This window comes from Neocloeon triangulifer, unplaced genomic scaffold, assembly GCF_031216515.1.
Source record: "Neocloeon triangulifer isolate White Clay Creek 2 clone unplaced genomic scaffold, ASM3121651v1 ptg000015l, whole genome shotgun sequence".
Classification (NCBI taxonomy): Eukaryota; Metazoa; Arthropoda; class Insecta; order Ephemeroptera; family Baetidae; genus Neocloeon; species Neocloeon triangulifer.
The window spans coordinates 6,688,563-6,708,017 of record NW_026775557.1 but is presented as its reverse complement, the minus strand read 5'-3'; the positions used below and the strand labels follow the sequence as shown (position 1 = coordinate 6,708,017).

At 36.8% G+C, this 19,455-nt stretch overlaps 2 protein-coding genes and 1 pseudogene across 4 annotated transcripts in view; all 3 read right to left on the bottom strand.

Annotated features, from left to right (window-relative positions):
• Positions 1 to 480: 480 nt before the first annotated feature.
• On the bottom strand, positions 481 to 1,752 carry LOC132202634 (farnesol dehydrogenase-like; annotated as a pseudogene).
• An 877-nt stretch (positions 1,753 to 2,629) lies between these two features.
• On the bottom strand, positions 2,630 to 4,088 carry LOC132202398 (ribosome biogenesis regulatory protein homolog). Its single transcript, XM_059629288.1, has 5 exons — positions 3,861 to 4,088; positions 3,545 to 3,797; positions 3,233 to 3,469; positions 2,934 to 3,178; positions 2,630 to 2,876 (listed from the first exon to the last, which is right to left on the bottom strand). The coding sequence occupies exons 1-5, from the start codon at positions 4,007 to 4,009 to the stop codon at positions 2,708 to 2,710; spliced, it is 1,053 nt and encodes a 350-aa protein (XP_059485271.1). The 5' UTR covers positions 4,010 to 4,088; the 3' UTR covers positions 2,630 to 2,707.
• Positions 4,089 to 10,768: 6,680 nt separating this feature from the next.
• LOC132202629 (protein decapentaplegic) overlaps positions 10,769 to 19,455 on the bottom strand; it is a 32,681-nt gene continuing 23,994 nt past the window's right edge. For 2 of the 3 annotated variants that reach the window (XM_059629645.1, XM_059629643.1), the window contains exons 2-4: positions 13,651 to 13,958; positions 12,588 to 13,072; positions 10,769 to 11,627 (exon numbers count right to left, since the gene is read on the bottom strand). In XM_059629645.1, the coding sequence (XP_059485628.1) occupies positions 11,265 to 11,627; positions 12,588 to 13,072; positions 13,651 to 13,945 (1,143 nt within the window). In that variant the 5' untranslated portion in view covers positions 13,946 to 13,958 and the 3' untranslated portion in view covers positions 10,769 to 11,264. Of the gene's footprint in view, positions 11,628 to 12,587; positions 13,073 to 13,650; positions 13,959 to 14,035; positions 14,266 to 19,455 lie in introns of those variants that run through there. The other variant, XM_059629644.1, reaches the window with a different exon arrangement.

Genomic DNA, 19,455 nt, shown 5'->3' with positions numbered 1-19,455 from the left:
TAAAAAAATTACCAAATGCACAAGTCCTCTCTATGTCAACAATAATTGTCCGAGACTAACTTGACGTAATTTTTCGATTAATGTGACAATAAGTTAAAATTTTGTTTGCCTACATGGCTGTTAAATTACATTTTTCACATTGACAACGATTGTTCGAAAAATAAACAAGCATGGCTGGAGGTTCACGAGGGCGTGTTTACAATTCGCGAGGCGGCAAAGCGTTCAAACAAAAATGCGCGCGATAAGCCACGCGGCCGTATTATTTGGATTTATTTATATTAGCATTCAGAATTATCTATGTCGAAGAGAACTTTGCTTTTCACTGCGATTATGCTTGTTTCCCAATAATATTTTTAGATAAAAAAAAATTGAATATTTTGCTTAATTATTTTGATGAAGTCAATTCTAAAATAAATAGACCTTATGTATATGTATCCATAATAACGATTAAAAAAAAATTGAAATTTTAAGGAGACGTTATTTATTAGAAAATTATCTTCATTGAATCATCTTTATTCAAACATTTCAAACTTAGCATCTTTCGCCCGTGGGGTGCAGGGTCAGCTCGTGTATCTGTTAAAAATAATAATAATAATCATAATGTTCAACTAAAATATAATAATATGGTAAAAAGAAATACCTGAACGTGTGCCGGCGCCGAGATTGCAAAGACAACAGCGTCTGCGACGTCCTCAGAGCGCAGGATTGGTGTGTCCTCCAGCACAAGTTTCTGCATGAGCTCCGACTGGCCGGACGCTGCAAACAACTCTGTGTCCACAAATCCAGGGCTGACGCTCTTAAAGTTAATAGAAATATCAAAATTTATATATTTAATTCAGCTAATTTTAATTCAAAAACGCTAAATAAAATAAAATGAAAAAAGTGGAGGAAAAAGATGAAAACTTACAGTGACCCTGATTTTGGTGCCAAGATTACGGAGCTCTCGACGCAGCGCCTCTGTGAGCAGCGTCACCGCATGCTTGCTGGCCACGTAGGGAGCGTAGCCCGCCAGTTCAGGAGCGTGAGGCATTGCGTGGCCGAAAATGCTGTGGAAGAAAAATGTGATTAAAATTGAATAATTCGTTGCAAAAAAATATTACTTCTTAAGAATTAATTAAAAGTACTTTTGTATTTTTATTAATAATTTTTCATTAAAATAATTATATTTTTATATGCCTATTTATGTGGATTATGTGTCCATCATTAACTCCTCTGGAACGCATGTCCTGAATGGCCTCGCGCGTGAAGATGCTCAATCCGACCACATTTGTGTCCAAGATGCGTCTCATCGCGGACACGTCAAGCTCTTTTTAATAAAAATTTTAAATAATAATTTAAAAAAAATTATTCCCAGGAGAAAATTTACCTGAGAGAAGCGTGAGTGGCGCAACTCCAGCGTTGTTGACGAGGACGTCGACGCCACCGAGGTTGTCCTTGGTCCATTGGACAACGCGCTTGACGTCCTCCTCAACGCCGACATCAGCCTCTTGCGCGAAAACCTCTCCAGCGGCGCCCTCCGCCTTAAGATTGTCTGCCAACGCCTGTACCGACCAAAATTTTCAGCAAAAATTCGAATGCAGAAAAATTGAAGAAGACCTGAACTAAATTAGCCCTCCTGGCAACTCCAACCACTTTCATTCCCTGCAGAGCTAAAGTGCGAACCACGGCGGCGCCGATCCCAGCGCTCGCTCCCGTTACGATGGCCACGCGCCCAATCCAACGTTCCATTTTCTAGCTCAGAAAAATTTCACCCATTTTCGTCAGCGTCTAACGTTTTTTATTACCATATCAACTATTTTAACTTTTTTTAAACATTTCCTGTAGTTCTGTTCAAAAATCAAATCATAGCAAATAAATATTGCCAAAAAAATTCTTTGAAAAAAAATGGATTTTAACAAAAGTTCAATTGATCACAAACAAATTTTAATTGAAGTATAATTTTGGAATTTAATTTCAAAAAGTAAACTAAAAAACGAAAACTAAAACTGAATCTTTTGAACAACAAAATATTTTATACATAAAGCAATAATTATGCGTTAAATAAAATACAGTTCTTGTGAACTTTCCTATTTCTCACCTTTGTAGTCCCAAAAGCAGTCAGATATGAAGAGTGGTTTTCTAGGGTGACCCTCATATTTATATACCCAAAGTTCATGCTTCCCCCTCCTTACTTTTTATTTCCTCCTCCATCAATCTATAAAATTTTAGACTAGCAGCTAGTCGTGCCCACCAATGAATTTTTGGTCCTTGTTGCCAGCCGACACAAAAATCGATTAGCTTGGCTAGTAGTATATAAGCCTTGTGCCGTTAATTCCATACAGATAAATTTTGTAAAGGAGAAGCTTACTATATAGTCAAATCAGTGTATTGTTTGATTGTTGCACTCTGTAGTCAAATTTGGTCTTAAATGGGTTAAAAAAGGTCAAGCCAGCTCCTCATTTCTCTCCGCCACAATTTTCCCCGTTTTTTCACAAAAAATTGATCGGGCAATTTCTTGGCAGAAGATCTTTCACATTTAAAAATCATAATTTCAAGAACTTACAAAATTTGTAATAGAGGTTTTAAGTTTTGAAAATGGATTTTTAAGAAAAGTAGAACTTATGAAAACAGTGAATATTGAAGCATCTTCAATTTTGATTTAATAAACAATTCTTCTTTTATTTGTTTTATTATAATCATGATTTATGAGTATATCAACTTTATACGTCTACCTCCTCTTCCTGCCACCACCAATTCCTCCCTTACTTTTCCTGGTGTCGACCTTTCCAACTCTAGCTTTGCTCACTTTTCCTCCCTTCCTGGCCTTGCTGGGAATGCTCTTTTTCCTACCCTTTTTGCCTCCCTTTGCCTTCTTGGGTTTACGTTCATCAGAAGCACTAAATCACAAAAACATTATTGTTATCACAAGAATCATAAAAAGTATAAAAACTCACTCTTGTTGCTCTACGTGTCTGCCGAGTGCCTTCTCCAGATCTAGCTTGGGTTTCTTTCCTAAGATTCCTTCGATAATTTTCAGCTGAGACGTCTTTTCGTCATTCGAACTGATTTTTGAATGATCTCTCTTGGCCCTCTTTTGAACAATAGCATTTTGTTTGATCGCCTTTTCTTTTGGCAGCTTAGGTTGGAATTTTCCTAACGAAGCGGTGGAAACTCTCGCGACATCAGTGGCAGTCGTTAACTGGAGTTTTTAAAATATTAAATTACAATTGCAACTCTGAAATTTTTTATTTACCAGGGCAGATGAGGGTTTTTCAACAGGGGGCAATCCTTCCTTGGGAACTTTGATGTTCTTGGCCTTGGCAATGTTCCTCAACCTCTGAAATTCGTTCTTGGAAACCTTTTCCTTCTTCTTCTCGGCCTTCTTCGCAAACTGGTCCTCCATGGGATCAGCGTTCCCAGGCACCTCCAGCACCCAGTCCTTTTGTTTCTCCAATTCTGCTTTGCGATATCCAAATCGTGGAACCCATTTCTGTATAGTTTACATATAAAATATATATTTTATAAACAAATGTTTCACTCTCGGCTTCCAGAATAAAATTAATACCTGAACCATGTCGTCCCACACAAGATTGGTCTTCTTCTTCTTCTTGATTCCCTTTTCTAGCGCGTACTCTTGCCATTTGGTCAGGGGCCTTGGTTTAGGGCAAGGTTTCTCCCTGGGCAATCTTGTTGTTCCGACAGGCAATTGGGCAACTACAATTTCTTCGCGTCTCTCAAGAGGCAATTCCCAAATTTTGTTCAACAGCAGCTGCGTGTTGTCTCGGGCCAAAATTTTCAAATAGTCTTCTTTACTTGACCTATTCAAAAAATAAATAAAATTATTTACATATTATTTATTTTGCCAGAAGAATTCTACAGACTTTAGTTGCTTCAGGTCCAGTTCATTTGTGTCCGTGGCCAAAAGGTTTCCGATGTCGAATTCCAGCTCAACATTTTTCGTGACGTCCGTAGCCTTGTATTTTTCATTTTTCTTTGCCTCTTTATCCAAAATTTCCTCTAAAATATCCATTTTCGTGAAAAATTCTGCTATGCCGCAACTTCAACAAGCATTGGCAACAAAACCACGTGAAAAAATCATCATGGACGCCACATTGAACTTGCTTGAAGTTCTGCAATGTGGATCACAGATGGCGCGAATAGCAAATTTCGGCTCAAGAAATCCCTCGTAATGCTTCTGCTCTATTTTTCTTGGAGATCTTACATTTTTGCTGGATGAGAGAAACCAATTTTTATTTGTATGTTTTTTTTTTTTGATTAACAATTATTTGCTTATTTCTTTTTATTTTTGTCTTAATTGTTTTTAATTTTTAATGTTGCAGGACAATTATGGTGTTATTAGTAATTAAATGACTCAAATTTATTACAAATCAGTTAATTGAAATTAAATTGTGAGAAAGAAAAAAAATTTTTTTTACATAATAACTAAGTATAACTTATCAAAATAGCTTTAATTTTGCAAAAATATTTCATGGATTCACGATCAAAATAATGTTAAAATTAATTCAGTGTTAAAAGTTTATTCTTATATAAAGTTTTATCAGTTTTTATAAAAACATTGATTTTTTTTTACTTATTCGCAATTCTTTGCTTGACGATTAATTATATAAGTTACATTATACAACATTAAATTTAAGAAGTATAAACAAATAAAAGACCTCTCTGTTTGTATGTGAGAAGAAAAATGCGGTGTCACTTTTTACATCAACCCTGCTCAACTCTCAGCCTATATGAAAACCCCATAATTTATTAATACCCAAGAAGTTCTTTAACACTTTTACAATTTTCACTGAACCTCAAGGTGAGGCTCGGCCGCCGCCGTCGCACTGAAGAAGAAGTGCTGATAGGTTTTGTGTGCTCTGCGTGGCCCACCCTGAATCACCTACGATCTCTTCGCATTAGACCACCCAGTCGCAAAATCAGTAAGACACTGCCGAGTAATTCTGCTTTTCAGGAACACGCCGTATATAAATTATTGATGGCTTTCATAGGAAAAATTCCGCACCTCTTAAAATCTAATCTCTCTCATCAGCTTAACAAGAAGTAAAAAGCATAGGAAGAAGAATAAATGCGGGAACAGAGTCGGTGTATTTTCGGAATTTGTATTTTTCACTATAATTATAAGCCTCAGCTTTTTATTATTGTTGTATATTTGTCCACAATTTTTGCAAAAATTACTATTAAAAATAATAAAATTTAAAAAATTGTACTATATCGAAAAAATATTTGTTAGAAAGAAAGGGAATTTTATGCGACCAAACACAGAAGCACTAGAATGTTGCAATATCGATGAAAACAAATAATATTAAAAATATTTCTAAATAAGATCATTTTTAAAAAGATTGGAATTACATCACTCATCAACAACGGAATAATTTTTTTTATCAAATATTTAAAAATAGTAGACCTGGGTATTTTTGTGAAAATAAATTTTAAACCCATGATTTAAAGGGTTTTAATTTATTTTAATTTTGCTATTTATTGAATCTTGCTTAGTTTTTTGAGATTTCAGATTTTTTTATACACCACGAATGAATTTTACGAATTTTATAAGACTTGAAATGCACGTATCGCTGACAGTCATGAGAGACGCTGTAAATTTCAATTGCTTTGCTCTGCTCGTCGCGGCCCGCGCTTATTGCATTACATTCCGAATTAACATTCATGCGGGCCTGATTACGCAGCATTCCTCCCGAGAGCGGCCCGTTTTTTCTTGCTTGTAAATCGGACAAAGAAGGGCCACAGACGGTCTCATTATGAATACCCAACATACTGCTGTGCGGCGGTCTCTGTCTTTCCGAACAATGACAATGATATCGCGCGCTTGCACTGCATGTGTGTGGCTCCCTTGTCAATGCCCAAAGACAAAACCGAGTTATGAATGATGGATTCTTGAGACGGCTGAAAATGAATCCCCTGGGATTTTGTAATTAATATTTACAGGACACGCTACGCCGGGGGTCTTGAAACAATAAGTGGTGGAAAATAGAGGGTAACTGAAACTTTAAAAGACTCACGCACACGATGAAAAATTCTTATATATAAGTTGAAAAAAATCCATCTCAAAAATCGTAGTTCGGAATTTAATTTTGTTAATTTGTTAGCGTGAGTGTGTTTTTTTGTAAATTTTAGTGTAGAGTTGTGTAGTGTTTGCGTTGTTAAGTGTATTCCAGTTTCTGTTTTAAATTTTCAAAAGAATTTTAACGTGGATTCAGAAACTGAGCGAGAAAACCAATGCTCGGAAAACAAATTAAAATGTCCAAATTTCAACTTTTAATTGGAAATTTTAATTATTTTTAAAACAGATTAAAATTTCTGTTTTAAAAATAATTAATATTTCCACTGAAAACTATAGAAAATTAAGACAAGCGGCAACACCCTGATGAGCTTTCAATAAGCGAAATCATATGATGCTAGTCATGTTCAGGGTGTTGCCGCTTGTCTTAATTTTTTAGTTTTAAGTGGAAATATTAATTATTTTTTGAACTGAAATTTTAATCTGTTTTAAAAATACTTAAAATTTTCAATTAAAAGATGAAATTTGGACATTTTAATTCGTTTTTCTCGCTCAGTTTTTTAATCCACCCACGTTAAAATTCTTTTGAAGAAAATTTAAATATTAATCCCTAACTTATTAGTTTGATCTTGTAAATTTTTTATTTAAAATTATATTTTAATACATTATAGTAACTAAAATATTAAATGTTTTACTTAAAGACAAATTTACATTTCCATTAAGATTTATAAAAAAAAAAATAAAGTCATTAATTGCAGTGGTAACTAGAAATCTTGAACACTGCTTAAACATTAAGGTCCAAAATATTAAGGAATATTTTGAAAATAAGTTGCACGCTAGATTATAAAAATTTTTCATTATATAATTGAATTATTTTTACCATATTTTAAATCAATTATTTTGAAGTAATTCTGAATTTAGAGAAGCACTCTGTAAGAATATTTTATTATAAAATCCATTTTTACATTGAATAGTGAGGATGAGGAAAAACAAATTGACATTATCAATTGAGCATTAATTTTTCAACATCAAATTTTATGCTGGATTAGATAATTTGATAATTGATGTTTCAATTTTCGATATCAAATTGATCCTTGCTATGACTAAACATGCACGACAACATCTCTATACCCATTTAATAAATAGTCAACCAGGTTTAATGGCTATTTTATTGTCAACTCGATCTTCTTTTTCTGCAGCCTCGTGTTCATTTAATTTGCTGCAAGCGTGGAGAACCGATCATTGACAAATGACCCAGATACATTCAAAGCGGCGACAAGTCTCTCTTTCGCCCTTTACAGAAAGTATGAATGGCTGAGTTTAGTGCCAGATCATTTCGTTGAGCACAGATGCAAATGACGGTGTATATAAAAATAGTCGCAAACTCGACACCGAGATTTGCGGTCAAGAGGGGAAATCGAGCTGCGAAAAATAAAAATTGGACAAAACTTGATATTCGAATTCGATATCTTCTATTGAATGGAAAATCTCGCGCTGCGGTCGCCGAGATCGAGAGGATAGTGCAATTTCAAGCTTCATTCTCAGCAAACTGCACGGCCGCTTGATTGTTTACTCTCGCAAGCAGACAGCTTGACTCGCCTGCTATATTTGCAATTCTGAGTAGAGAGATCTTTGTTACCTGCACGTCGAGAGGCAAAAAGAGGATAGCACAATTAATGCGACCCTATTCCTGCGGAAATTTTCCCATCCAAACCAATCAAAATCTCCGTGGAGACAATTTACGTTATATCGTTCAGACAATTTTGAATGAAATTAAATTTCAATGTGACCATTATTGAATAATCATAAATTTATGCAAGTAATATGATTTTTTTTCGTGTTTTTTGGACTCATGAAAATCAGAAGCATCTGTAAAAATTTGGATTCAAAGCTGAAAGAAAAAAAATTAAGAGTTCAAAATTTTTCGGGAAAAGAAATTTTCTAATAGCAACCTTTTATTTTTTTTCGCTGTCACAAATTGCCTATATCACGGCGAAAAGATCATTAACGTAAAATCTAGTACTTGTTATTATTCTTTAACTTTTTACTCATCAATTAATTGGCAAAACACATGTTAATATTTGTTCTCATGCATGCAAAAACCAAAAGGAAAATTCAATTGCTGATTTTGTCAGACACATAATTTATTATCTGTTAGACAGATTATATTCTATAGTATTTAAAAAACCGTAAAAAAACAATATATTACCAATTTCAGTTGAACAAAATATTTCGCGCATTAATTTCAAACAATTTTCCTTTTTGTTTTTGTTGTATTTATTATAAATTTTGGATCAACTTAAAATCTGGCTTATTGATATCTTTATGGTCCATTCTATGATAAACAACAAAGCTGAAAACTAAAATTTAATTAAATCGCACACAATATTAATTATGTTTAGAAAAAGACTGTTCCATAACTGAATTCCACATGAACTAAAAAGAAATTGATACAATAAAAGGGGACATAATATATCTTTCTTTAAGTTTTCTGGTGATTAAATTAAATGACATAATTAAATTAAACCTTTTGTACAATTATTTAAATCTTCTTTGAACCGAAGAAATTTTTTCAGTTAGAAGCGAAAATAAGGAAATAAAACGACGAAGGTCAATTATTATTATTACTATTGCAAATATTTTGGTTTCATTCAGAGAGAATCGTCAAATTGCTAACTCATCTAATGCAGTTAGCAGGTGCGTTTGTTTGCCCATCCGAAAATAATCTGCTGTATTTGCCAACTCCAGCTCTCACTCGGCAGTCAAAGGTACACATTTTAGAGGACCATCCAATATTTTGATAGCCGCGAACACCTGTTTTCGGAGCCTCCTCTTTTACTCGCGGGGCCAACAACAAGTCAAACTCTTCCTCGGCGGCGAGAAAAGCGCCCACCTGGGCCGACTGCAGATGGGCGAATCGAACCGCGCCGAAACCCTATACGTGTGTTTATTCAGCGCGTATAGGCAGATCGTCTTGACCCCATCAACTGACCCCACTCGTGTGCGATTTTCTCTCGGAAACATTTTAGAAAAAAAAATTCACGGCCGTCTCGAATGTTGCCTCTTGATGGCTGGAACATCAAAAAATACATTATGGATTATCAAATAAATTTATGTACACGCGCTTGTGAGTAAACAGAGACTAACCGCGCGCGGAGAGATTTTACAACGTCATGCGCGTGTTTTTGCGCTGCAGAGAAAGATATTTTAACGTTTTAACATTCCGCGCCGCAAAAGATGAGCGAGCCGATGCTCGTAAAATCGTTAATAACGTTCCGCCGAGAGACTATTGATTAAGCAAAACGCGCTTTTATAAAATAAATATAAAATTCCTCAGTCTTGTTCCTGCGAGCGCTTCCTCGCGACGAGTCAATTCGTTATCAGCTTTCGAGGAATTCAAAAACTCCTCTGAAATATATATTAATTAATTCTCCTGCGGAATCGAACTCCCCAAAAAAAATTCCAAGAACGTTTAAATGAATGAGGAGAGGAGTGCAGTGGAAGAAACGAAGGAAATATTAATAGAGGGGCCCAAAATAAAATTGTATATCCGCAGTGGTGTAATTGTAATTCTTCAAGGGCCGAAATTAGTAGGTACTGAAACAATATATAGGTATATTTTTCGCCCTTGTGCAACCACTTCTGTGTTTATCCTCTGTTTAAATATTTGGATGATTGCGGCTTGGACGGATGCTGAGAAAAAAGCTGAGGAATTTTCAGCGGCAATAAAAGTTAAAATAAAAAAGGAGTTGGCAGAGCGTATTAACTTTTCTCTCTGGTGAATTACGGTCGTCCGTCAAATTAGAGTGCATATTATGGGAGGTGTATGTAATTATGTGGCGAGTTCCACGCAACGCTCGTCGACTCGCTGAAGAGCTGATTATAGGGGTTGAAACAAATAAAAAGGAATTCAGTCATTCGGCACTAACAGCCTGCCTGGCACATCCTGCGTGCTCATGCCACCAACACCATCCAATTCATTCCTCGGATAATCACACGCACCTCTTCTGGAAAGAAGAAAAATGCCTTTGCTCTTTTTTGCTGCCGGAGACTCCAACGATCGGTGCAGTTGCTCGCGGCATCCATTCCCACCGAAATTATGTTCAAACTTGAGAAGTGGCCAAAAATATAGGATTTTAATGTAAATCGTATTTAGCTCGAGAAAGGAATGAAAATAATAGGACCTCACGTGTAAAGAAGACTTTGAATTTATTTGGGAAATAACATTGTTTTATTGCTTTTCTCTAATATTTCGGTCTGTTTCTATACATATTTACAAAAATCTGTACAAAATTATAGTTGTTGACACGCTTGAAAATTCTCATTTCAAAATACATTTCATAAAAAGCACATCGGTAGACATCACGTACACAATCTATTAAGGAGCAGCATCTCTAAAAAATATAATATTAATGCAATTGCCGCAGCTAATGCTCAAGAGTTGGCGTTAAAATGGCAATAATTTAATTATGGCAATAAAAGCATTTCTTCCTTTTAATTGGTTTTCCATAAAATGTTGATTGTCGTCAATGAATACTATACAGCAATCGTCACTATTATTAATGAAATAAATAGGAATAATAAAGTACAGGTACATGATGATTTTCAGCACCAATTTGCCCAGTTTACCGTGACCCGCCGTTGCAAGAAGCCTCTGTGCATAATATTTTAAGCAACATTTAAATAAATTAAGTAGTTCACAAGTAATATTATTATATTTAGACTCTTTCAACAAACTAATCAACTATTAAATGATTTATATTTAAAAAAAAAAAAAAACGCCCTTTGGCTTGGAGCTCAATGTGTGACACCAAATTATCCAGCGCCTCTCCAGAGGGACTTTTGGCACAATGTCATGACTAATGATTGGAATGCAGTTGTTGTCATCTCAACAAAAATTTGTTTCATTTAATAGCAGTCGAAAATTGGGCCAATTTTTGGCCAACACCAGTGGGGCGGATGACCTCATCCGCTGTTAATAAGTTGCAGGCGGGACACGGTAACAGAAAAAATGCACTCGCTCGAACCGACGGCGCACTTATTCGAGTCCGACTGCTGGTCGTGATTAAGTTTTGGGATTTGGTGGAAACTTTCGAGCACAACAGAGAGGCCTACAACGCCTCCACCCTCCTCTCGCAAATTGGCGTGAGCCTTCACGTGGCCTTAAAATTACTCCTAAAATAATTGTCAATCACAGCAAGAGTTTGAAGGGGCCGGCAGGTTCATATAATTATTTCGGCAGTTCATGGTATTATCTGCAGCCGCAGCCCTGCACCTCCATGTCCTTGTAGTTTTTGAGCACAACCGTCTCGTCTTCGTCCACGTACAGCATAGAGATGGACGAGAGCTCGGTGGGCACGCAGCACGCCTTGGGCACGCTGCCGTGCATCGAGTTCATCAGGTTCTGGATGACTGCGTGGTTGGTGGTGTTGAAATGCGCCGCCAACGGGTACGGACACTCGCCGTGGCAGTAGTACGCGTCGTAGCCCGGTGGTGCCACGATCCAGTCGTTCCACCCCACCTCATCGAAGTTGACGTACAAATTGTGCCGACGACACGTTTCCCGCACTGGCTGTTTGTGCTTGGCTCGGCCCTTTGGGTCGCTCCGTTTCATCTGTGGACAGAAAAAAAATAGTTCCGTTTAATCACATGAAACTACCAAATGCTTCAATCAATTTTGAATGCTGTATTTCTTCTAATGATATTTAATTGATGAGCTTGAAATTAGAGAGAATGATTCAAGTCAATTAAAAGCTTCCCACTAACAATATAATAAATTATTACAAAATTTTAAATAAAATCTTAAGCAATCATATTAACTTCCTGGCAATGAAAAATATAAATATAAATTTTATTAAGATTCAAACTAGCGTGTATTTTTTAGCTTCATTAGTGGGAAAATAAAACAACAATCCAAATTTCCTCTTTTTCAAAATAATTTTATTTTGTTTATAACGTTTTATTGTATCACTATATTTTATGAAATTAATACAAATTAAGCAACAAATAAATAAACACCGCTTAGAATTATAAATAATTTTAAACATAAACTTGAAGATTGTTTAACGCTTAAAAATAAGTAAATGCCAAATAAATGTCAATTTTATTTATTTAAATTGTTATTATTGTAAATTTCAATTTTTTACGCAATTAAATATTTTATCTTTTAGTTTTATATTTAATAACATTAATTTTAATTTATTTACATTTATTTTTATATTTTTTATTTCATCTCGTGAGCTAAATGAAAGCCATATTAACATGCATACACATTAACATTAATCCCTCTCATTTCATGATTCATAATATAAATATTATATAAATAGTAAATTATGACGTGAAAACATGAATAATAAAAACGAAAAAGGTAAAATAAATATCCAGGAAAGCTCTCTGACAAACCGTTTTTACATAAACAAATACGAAATCACAATCCCAGGTTAGCAAGAAAATATAAAAAAGTACTAAAAATAAGCAAATCACGGAAAGATAATGAACAAATGAAATTAGGAACTAATAAAAATGTTAAATAAATGGTAATAAAATATTGACCCTTTTTGAAGGGTGAACTGACCTTGCTGCGACGATGTCTGGCGTCGTCTGTGTACGCAAAGAGGAGGGGCTGCTCCCTGAGCCACTTGCGCTCGGACGGGGCCTCTCTTCGCCGCCGCCTTAGTCTGATGTTGTGTTGGGCCTCGGACGCGCCGAGCACTTCGATAAGAAGCCCGTGGTTGAGGTGGGGCGCCGTCCGCCACCGCACCACTGCCGGCAACACGTCCAGCGAGACTCCGCTCTCTGGGTGCGAGGCGTCCACCTCTTTTGAGTCCAACAGCCGCAAAATGGCCTCTTGGCCGCCGAGCCGCGTGCCTGGCCGCACAATGTCGTGCACCAGCACGCGCACCCGCTTCCGCCGCGTCGTGTCCGGCGCGCTGGACGCGATCGTCCGACTTAGGAGTAACTCTGCGGCCTGCAATTCTTCCTCCGCCGGGAGTTTCTCCACGTCGAAGTGCAGCCGGAAGCGGTTGCGGCCCTCAGGGAATCTCAAGTCCGCCTCGCTTTCTGCGAACACATGCAAATGGGCTGGTTAATTTTTCAGTTTTCACTCTCAACTTGAGGAAAAGGCTATAAAAGCTGTAAAATACAAATGATCTGATTCATGCGGTTATGTAAAATTTTAAATGCTGATTTCCTTCCTTTATATTTATAACATGCCAAATCTTCATTTCATTTCAATGATAAGACCTTTTAAAATTAGAAGTTTCTAGTTTTAATTTAAAATATTATTAGAATTTACTTTTATTAAGATTAGTAAAATTACTTTTGTTTAAAAATTTACTAGAATTTAAAATTTACATGTAAAGATGTATCTTTTACAAATTAACCATAGTTAATGGCTTTCTTGTGGACTCGGTTAAAGAAGGTAAAAAAATATATTTCTATTAAAACTTAATAAACCAATAATTATCACATAAATTATTTTGGTGCAATCTGGAAACTTTTTTTCATAAAAAAATGTTCGCTGAAACAATTTGCAATGAGATTCTTCAGAGTTAACTCAAATAAAAAAGAAAATCTCATTTTGTTCGTCATTTTTGAGCACTGAACGAAAAACTGGCGTCGGTTTATTCTTTCCTCACCTTTATGAGTGAAACTTCTAACCGTGTTGGCCGATCCCGTTCTCTTGCCTGGCACGTTGAGCGACGTGGTGTCGAGTTCGAGTCCAGTCTGTAGGCGGTAGAGTTGAATGAGCGCTTCTGGAACGACCACTTTGGATCTGTCCGGCCTCGGCCGTTTGCTCAGGCTGAACATCTTGAGCAGGCTCTCCTCGACCCCTTTGACCAAGCGAGCTGTGTTGTCGTCCGCAGTGGAGACAGAGGAGCTGGGCAGTATCATGGTGACCACCAGCAACATCACAACGCAACCTCCGCGCATGGTCGTCACACTCCTGCAAAAGAAATTAATACAAAAATTATTAAATAAATTATAAAAATGTATTTTAAATAAAATAACAAAAAGCATTACAAGTTGCGAGGAGGAAAGAAACGTGCTCGCGAGGCGAAAGATAAAGACAGCTGTTTGCTGTCGGCGGCGCCTACGCAAAGCCGAGGCGCCATGCAGTCTGCACCGGGAGTTTACACTCCTGGTCTGGACGGGCAGTCTGTCTGTGCTGAGAGCGTCGTTGGCGCAGAGGCACCCTCGGCCGCCAGAGAGCTCTGGCCGAGGAGGAATGGAATCTCCGCGGCTCACTCTGCATATAGAGAGAGAGAATTTTATTTCATCAGCATGCCTGTGTGCTTTTTTACTTAGTTGGCCCCTCCTACGACACAGCCTCGCTCTTTGTTTCTCTTTTTTAGTTGGTTTTCAATCAAGGAAAGGCGCGGCCTGGGGAGACAACCGAGACGAATAATACCTGAAAGGCGATTTTCCAACACCTCATCACCGCCGCTTTTTATCGACGGCCCTGACTGACTCACATTGGACCAACGGCCGAGAAAATTATATTTAGTCACACAGGACGCTGATCTTCCAAACAAGTTTCGCTTTCCACGAAATTGAATTAAAAAAAAAGAAGAAGCTATATATTTTTATCAGAATTTGAAATTAACGAGACAAAATCACCGCCGGCAATTAAAATTTTTAACTTCAATCTAATTTTAACAAATATGAGAATTCTTTAACTTTTGTTAATTTATCAATCAATTAATTTGGTCAAGAATACACCTGTGTTTAAACAATGTATGTTTGTTGTCTTTTCCAATAAACATCATTCATTCGTCTTTTCCCGGCGTCTCATTTTGAGCAGCCCCTCTGCACGGTAAAAAACAAATATAGATTTTCTATTATAGTTTCAGTCGCGCTTCCGCCGCGGTATATTTTTTTATAATAAGAAGAGCAAATTTTGTCTGCGCCGCTTTTTTAATGACGCTCATATTATGTATTGTGCCGTGCGTGCTGTTTTCCGGCAGGCATGAATCGAAATTCCATTCATTGAAAAACAGAAGAGGCCGTCGGTCGGGTTTCTTGACACGTTCGCCAAAGTGCTTTGTGTGACGAGCGCGTCAAACGAGTGCGCCGCGCACACGCGATTTGCGGAATGTCGGACATTTTCCGTCTCGGAATTCGCAGACTGCTTCAAATGGAAATCAAAATAGAATAATAGCATGGACAAATTTCTCAGCAAAACATGATTTAAGTAGAATATATTCAGTTTTACAAAAAAATCAATGGACTGTTATATTATAGTTTCTATTTTCTCAAAATTATTCAGAAACCTTAGTTTCTAGTGATTATGAATAAAAAAAAAACTAATACAGGTTGTAATCATATTAGTTAATTTTTGATTCGTTCATTTTTTCTTTTAAATTTTAATAGTTTAATTTCAAAGTTTAATAAATTTTTAATTTTTGAATAAAAACTTTGTACAAAATAAGCAGATGATTTTGTTTTGTTTGCAGCAAAATAATTATCTCGCACAATATTTTTGAGCGCCAGGCGAGAAGCACTTTGTATATTTATGATTATTAGCGCGGGCACAAGTTGCAAAATACCGCTCAGCAGAAGTGCTTTGACTCTTCAACGATTCGTCGTAAGAGGCTTAGTTGCAGTAAATTGGAGCTGCATGCAAATACTCAGAGGCTTCTCTTTGTTTTCCTCTGCGAGATTGAGCCGGGGTAGGGTTACACACCGCCGCTCGTTCGTTGACAACAACAGCACCTCTCTTTTTCCCCACATAATATTATCCAGGTCGCCGTGCAGCGATTTTCCATTTTGACGCTGAAGCTGGAAATTTTCATGGCAAAGCAAATATAATCGACGCAGGCAGACCGTATTACGAGAAAAAAGAAAAAGAGCGTGTTGAGAGTGGAACGTGCGCTCCATTATTTACAATTTGAGATGCTTGGCGGTTTTGCCTGAGAAAAGTACATGTACGTGCAGCCTCTTAGCAGGTGTTCACTCATTAAGCATCAAAAGAGGATGAACAAGAAGAGAGCCTTCCGTACAACAATCAAAGGAGACCAACCGGTCCGTGCCTTAATTGTTAAAGTACACACATACAAAATAAGTGCCCCCAACTCGTGTTCGATGCAACCGCACATATTACACGCGCACTTTTTTGCTCGCCCAGATGCGGCGCTGAGTTTTGTTATTTTTTTCCCGCACCCGGTTGGTCCTTTTGCATTTTGAATAACGACATTTTTGCATAAATTTATATAAATCTATTCAAGTGAGCTATAAAAAAAAATCGAGCCGCAGGGCTTGCCACAAGAGAATTGGAAAATTTCCCTCGCCTCTCACTTTCATCATCCATACACACAACTCTTGTAACCTTTACGAGTCGCAGCTAATTAATAATGCACTGAAAAAAAATGCTGCAAACCTGTCTCTTGCGGCGCCTATAGAGATGCACTTGTATAAACGATGCAACCCAAGTAATTATTTTTATCCGAGCCGATTAAGTGGATCAATTAAAGAGCATGGAGTTTATTGCATCAGTAGTAATCTTGAGTGTATTAAACAATGGAAAAAAAATAAATAAATAAAATGATTTGGAAAAAATCATTAGAAGTGAATGAAACAATAAAAAATTTGAAATTTTTTCCAAACTTCACAATTAATAATTTAAAATTATATTATTACATTAAGAGTTTTAATTCGATTCAATGAATTATTCACTTAGATTTTTTTACGTAGCACGGAATCCAGGTCTAAATTTTAAACAGCTTCAGAAATTTTCCCATGATTTATCAATTAAAATCAAAGTTAATAAATTTTATAAACTCTGTTCAAAATTTTAAAACAATTTTCTAATATGTTACACATTAAATTTCTTAGGACGTGACTTAATTTGCATATGGATTCTATTTATAACAAAGATCAATACCAATTGTACACGCGAGATTCCTGTTTAAGATCAGCAGATTTCTCTCTCTGCAGCTCCACGTCAGCGTTGCGGTGCAAATTCACTTTTGAAATTCAACACTTCAGCAAACAAAAAACAAATTAGGCGACTTTTCAATCCTCCATTATGTGACGCCGTGGAAAAAAAATTGAAAAGCCACAGCAGCTTTGGATGTATGTAGAAGCAGTAAATAAATATGTTCGAGTGTAGGAAAGCACATAAAGCAGTGTTTACTCGAACAGGTGTGCGCGAAGAGATCTTTTCAGAGAGGAGGTCGATGTCAAGCTCTATGTATTTATTCTCAGGTGTGTGAGTGAGTGCGTGGATAAGCAAATGCCGCGAGACGGTCCCCACCAACCCCCTTGTTTCATGACGACACCATGTACGTCTTGTACACATCACATTTTTTTTTTTATTAAAAAGACTGCGAGAGAGAGATTTGCTCATGATACATTATGAAGCAGCAGAAAATGAGCGGCGAATCTGCTTCTCCCTCTTCTCTCTGCATGGGTCTTTTTAACTCCAGCGGCGCGCACTTGCACACCTGGTTGGCTTGGTGTAATTTTTTATAATAAATTTATCAGCATCTCATCGCGAATTCCTTCTGCCTCGACGTGGACGTGTAATATTTGCCCGCCCATCCGTGTATTGATATTTAATACACATTATAAGGAGGCACGCAAAGAACAAGGGGCATTATTTATTTTAGCTACAAAGAAAAGAGAGGTGCGCCCGGCGTAAAATTTTTATTCAACATACTTAGACCGCTTCTTTTTATTTAGAATAAAAATACTTATTAATTAAGACAATCCTTTTTTCATTAAATAAAAAAACCAAGTTAAATGCGGATGGTAATTTTCAAATTGTTGGAACTGTGTCTGCCATTAGCATTCGCGGAACGAATCTTTTTCCCATATCGTCGGTTTCCTTCCGCCGAATCGGTGAACAAATCGACCGCAACGGCGCGGTTCACGTTAAAAACATTAAGCAGACAATTTAATTACAGCTCGCAAAAAGAAAACCGGCGCGGGGAGAGAAAATTGCAGAGTTTCAAATACGGGAGGTCTGCGAAGGAGGAGGCGGTCGCCGCCGCCGCCGCGCGCGGATTTAATATTTGTTAGAGATGAAAGCCTGCGGAGCCGCGCTTTAATAATGACGAGCTGGAAAAATACGACGTCTGCGCGCGGATAGAACGAGAGGACTATATCGAGGAGAGAGAGAGAGACGTAGAAACTGGAGAAAAAAAATGGAGCTGCCTGCAGTAACAACATATAATTTGGTGATGCTTTCAGGCCCCCATAAAGGTGGCTAAAAAGAAGATATAATAATGACGCCGGCCGGCCGGTCGACCGGCCTGTGGAGGACGCTAAATATGCCCAGCACCGAACGGACCAACTCTCGGGTGTGTGTCGGGGCTCTTACGAAGAATTACCACACACACCACACCATATCGATGCCCGTGCTTTTTAAAAAGGTAATTTTATATCCCCATATGCAGCGCCTAGGGCGGGTTGTGTAATAAGTTCAAATGCTCTCTGCGCGTCGGAGAACGCTCGCTCACCACACATCTCTCTCACTCCGCGTGCCATTGGGGTTTCTGGTCTTTTATCTCTTTGAGTAGAAAGAAAGAAAGAGCACATCTCTTCATTTCAATCGGTGCGACTCATTCCCACGCACATTTTATGTAAAATATTTATTCAAATTTTCCTTAATAGTTTTTTTTAATAAAGAAAAAAATGGGGCCTAAATTATGACGTATTTATTGGATTGTGTCAGATTTGTATCGACTGGAATGATGAAATTATTTTGCCCGAATAAAGGAATCCTATATGCAAATATAAATAATAAAAAATACAAAAAATATTTATTATTATTAACCTTTTAAATTTAGTTTAATCACGGAAAGGATAGGAAAAATATCTGTAAATAATAGAAATTAATTATTATACAGGCTCCAAATATTGGTGCATAAAAACAGCTGATTAAAATTTGATCTGTTAAGAAATTATTAAATTATTATTATTTCAAAAAAAAAATTAATATATTTTTAAATCAAAGAGTTTGTAATTTTTTCGGACTGGTAGCCTCCAATAAAAATCAAAACTGATTGTGAGATTAAACAATGTGCTATATCACAATCGGTAAATGTGCCCACATTTGCACAGCTCGCGGCTGCGAAATTATAATATCGCGTTGTACACCACGTTACAATTTGAATATAAACGTTCACCGAGAGGCAACATGCCGTTTAAAATTCTATTTGCACAGCGTTTAGCGCTAAGCGAGCTTGATTACACTTCAAAATTGAACGCAATTACGCTAATTAGGTGCACCAGAGGCATTTTACAAAGTCTCTTTAAGCCATTTAGAAATCACGTTCGCTTTTGAAAGTGATTTATGTTTGACATTTCCATATTAATCCGAGTTTGGATTTTCCTGCTATAGAGCGCAATAATAAACACTTGTGAACACCAATTTACAAATATTTGAATGCTTTTTGATTCACTGAATCTAGACTAGGTCAAACAAAAGTGTGCATGCG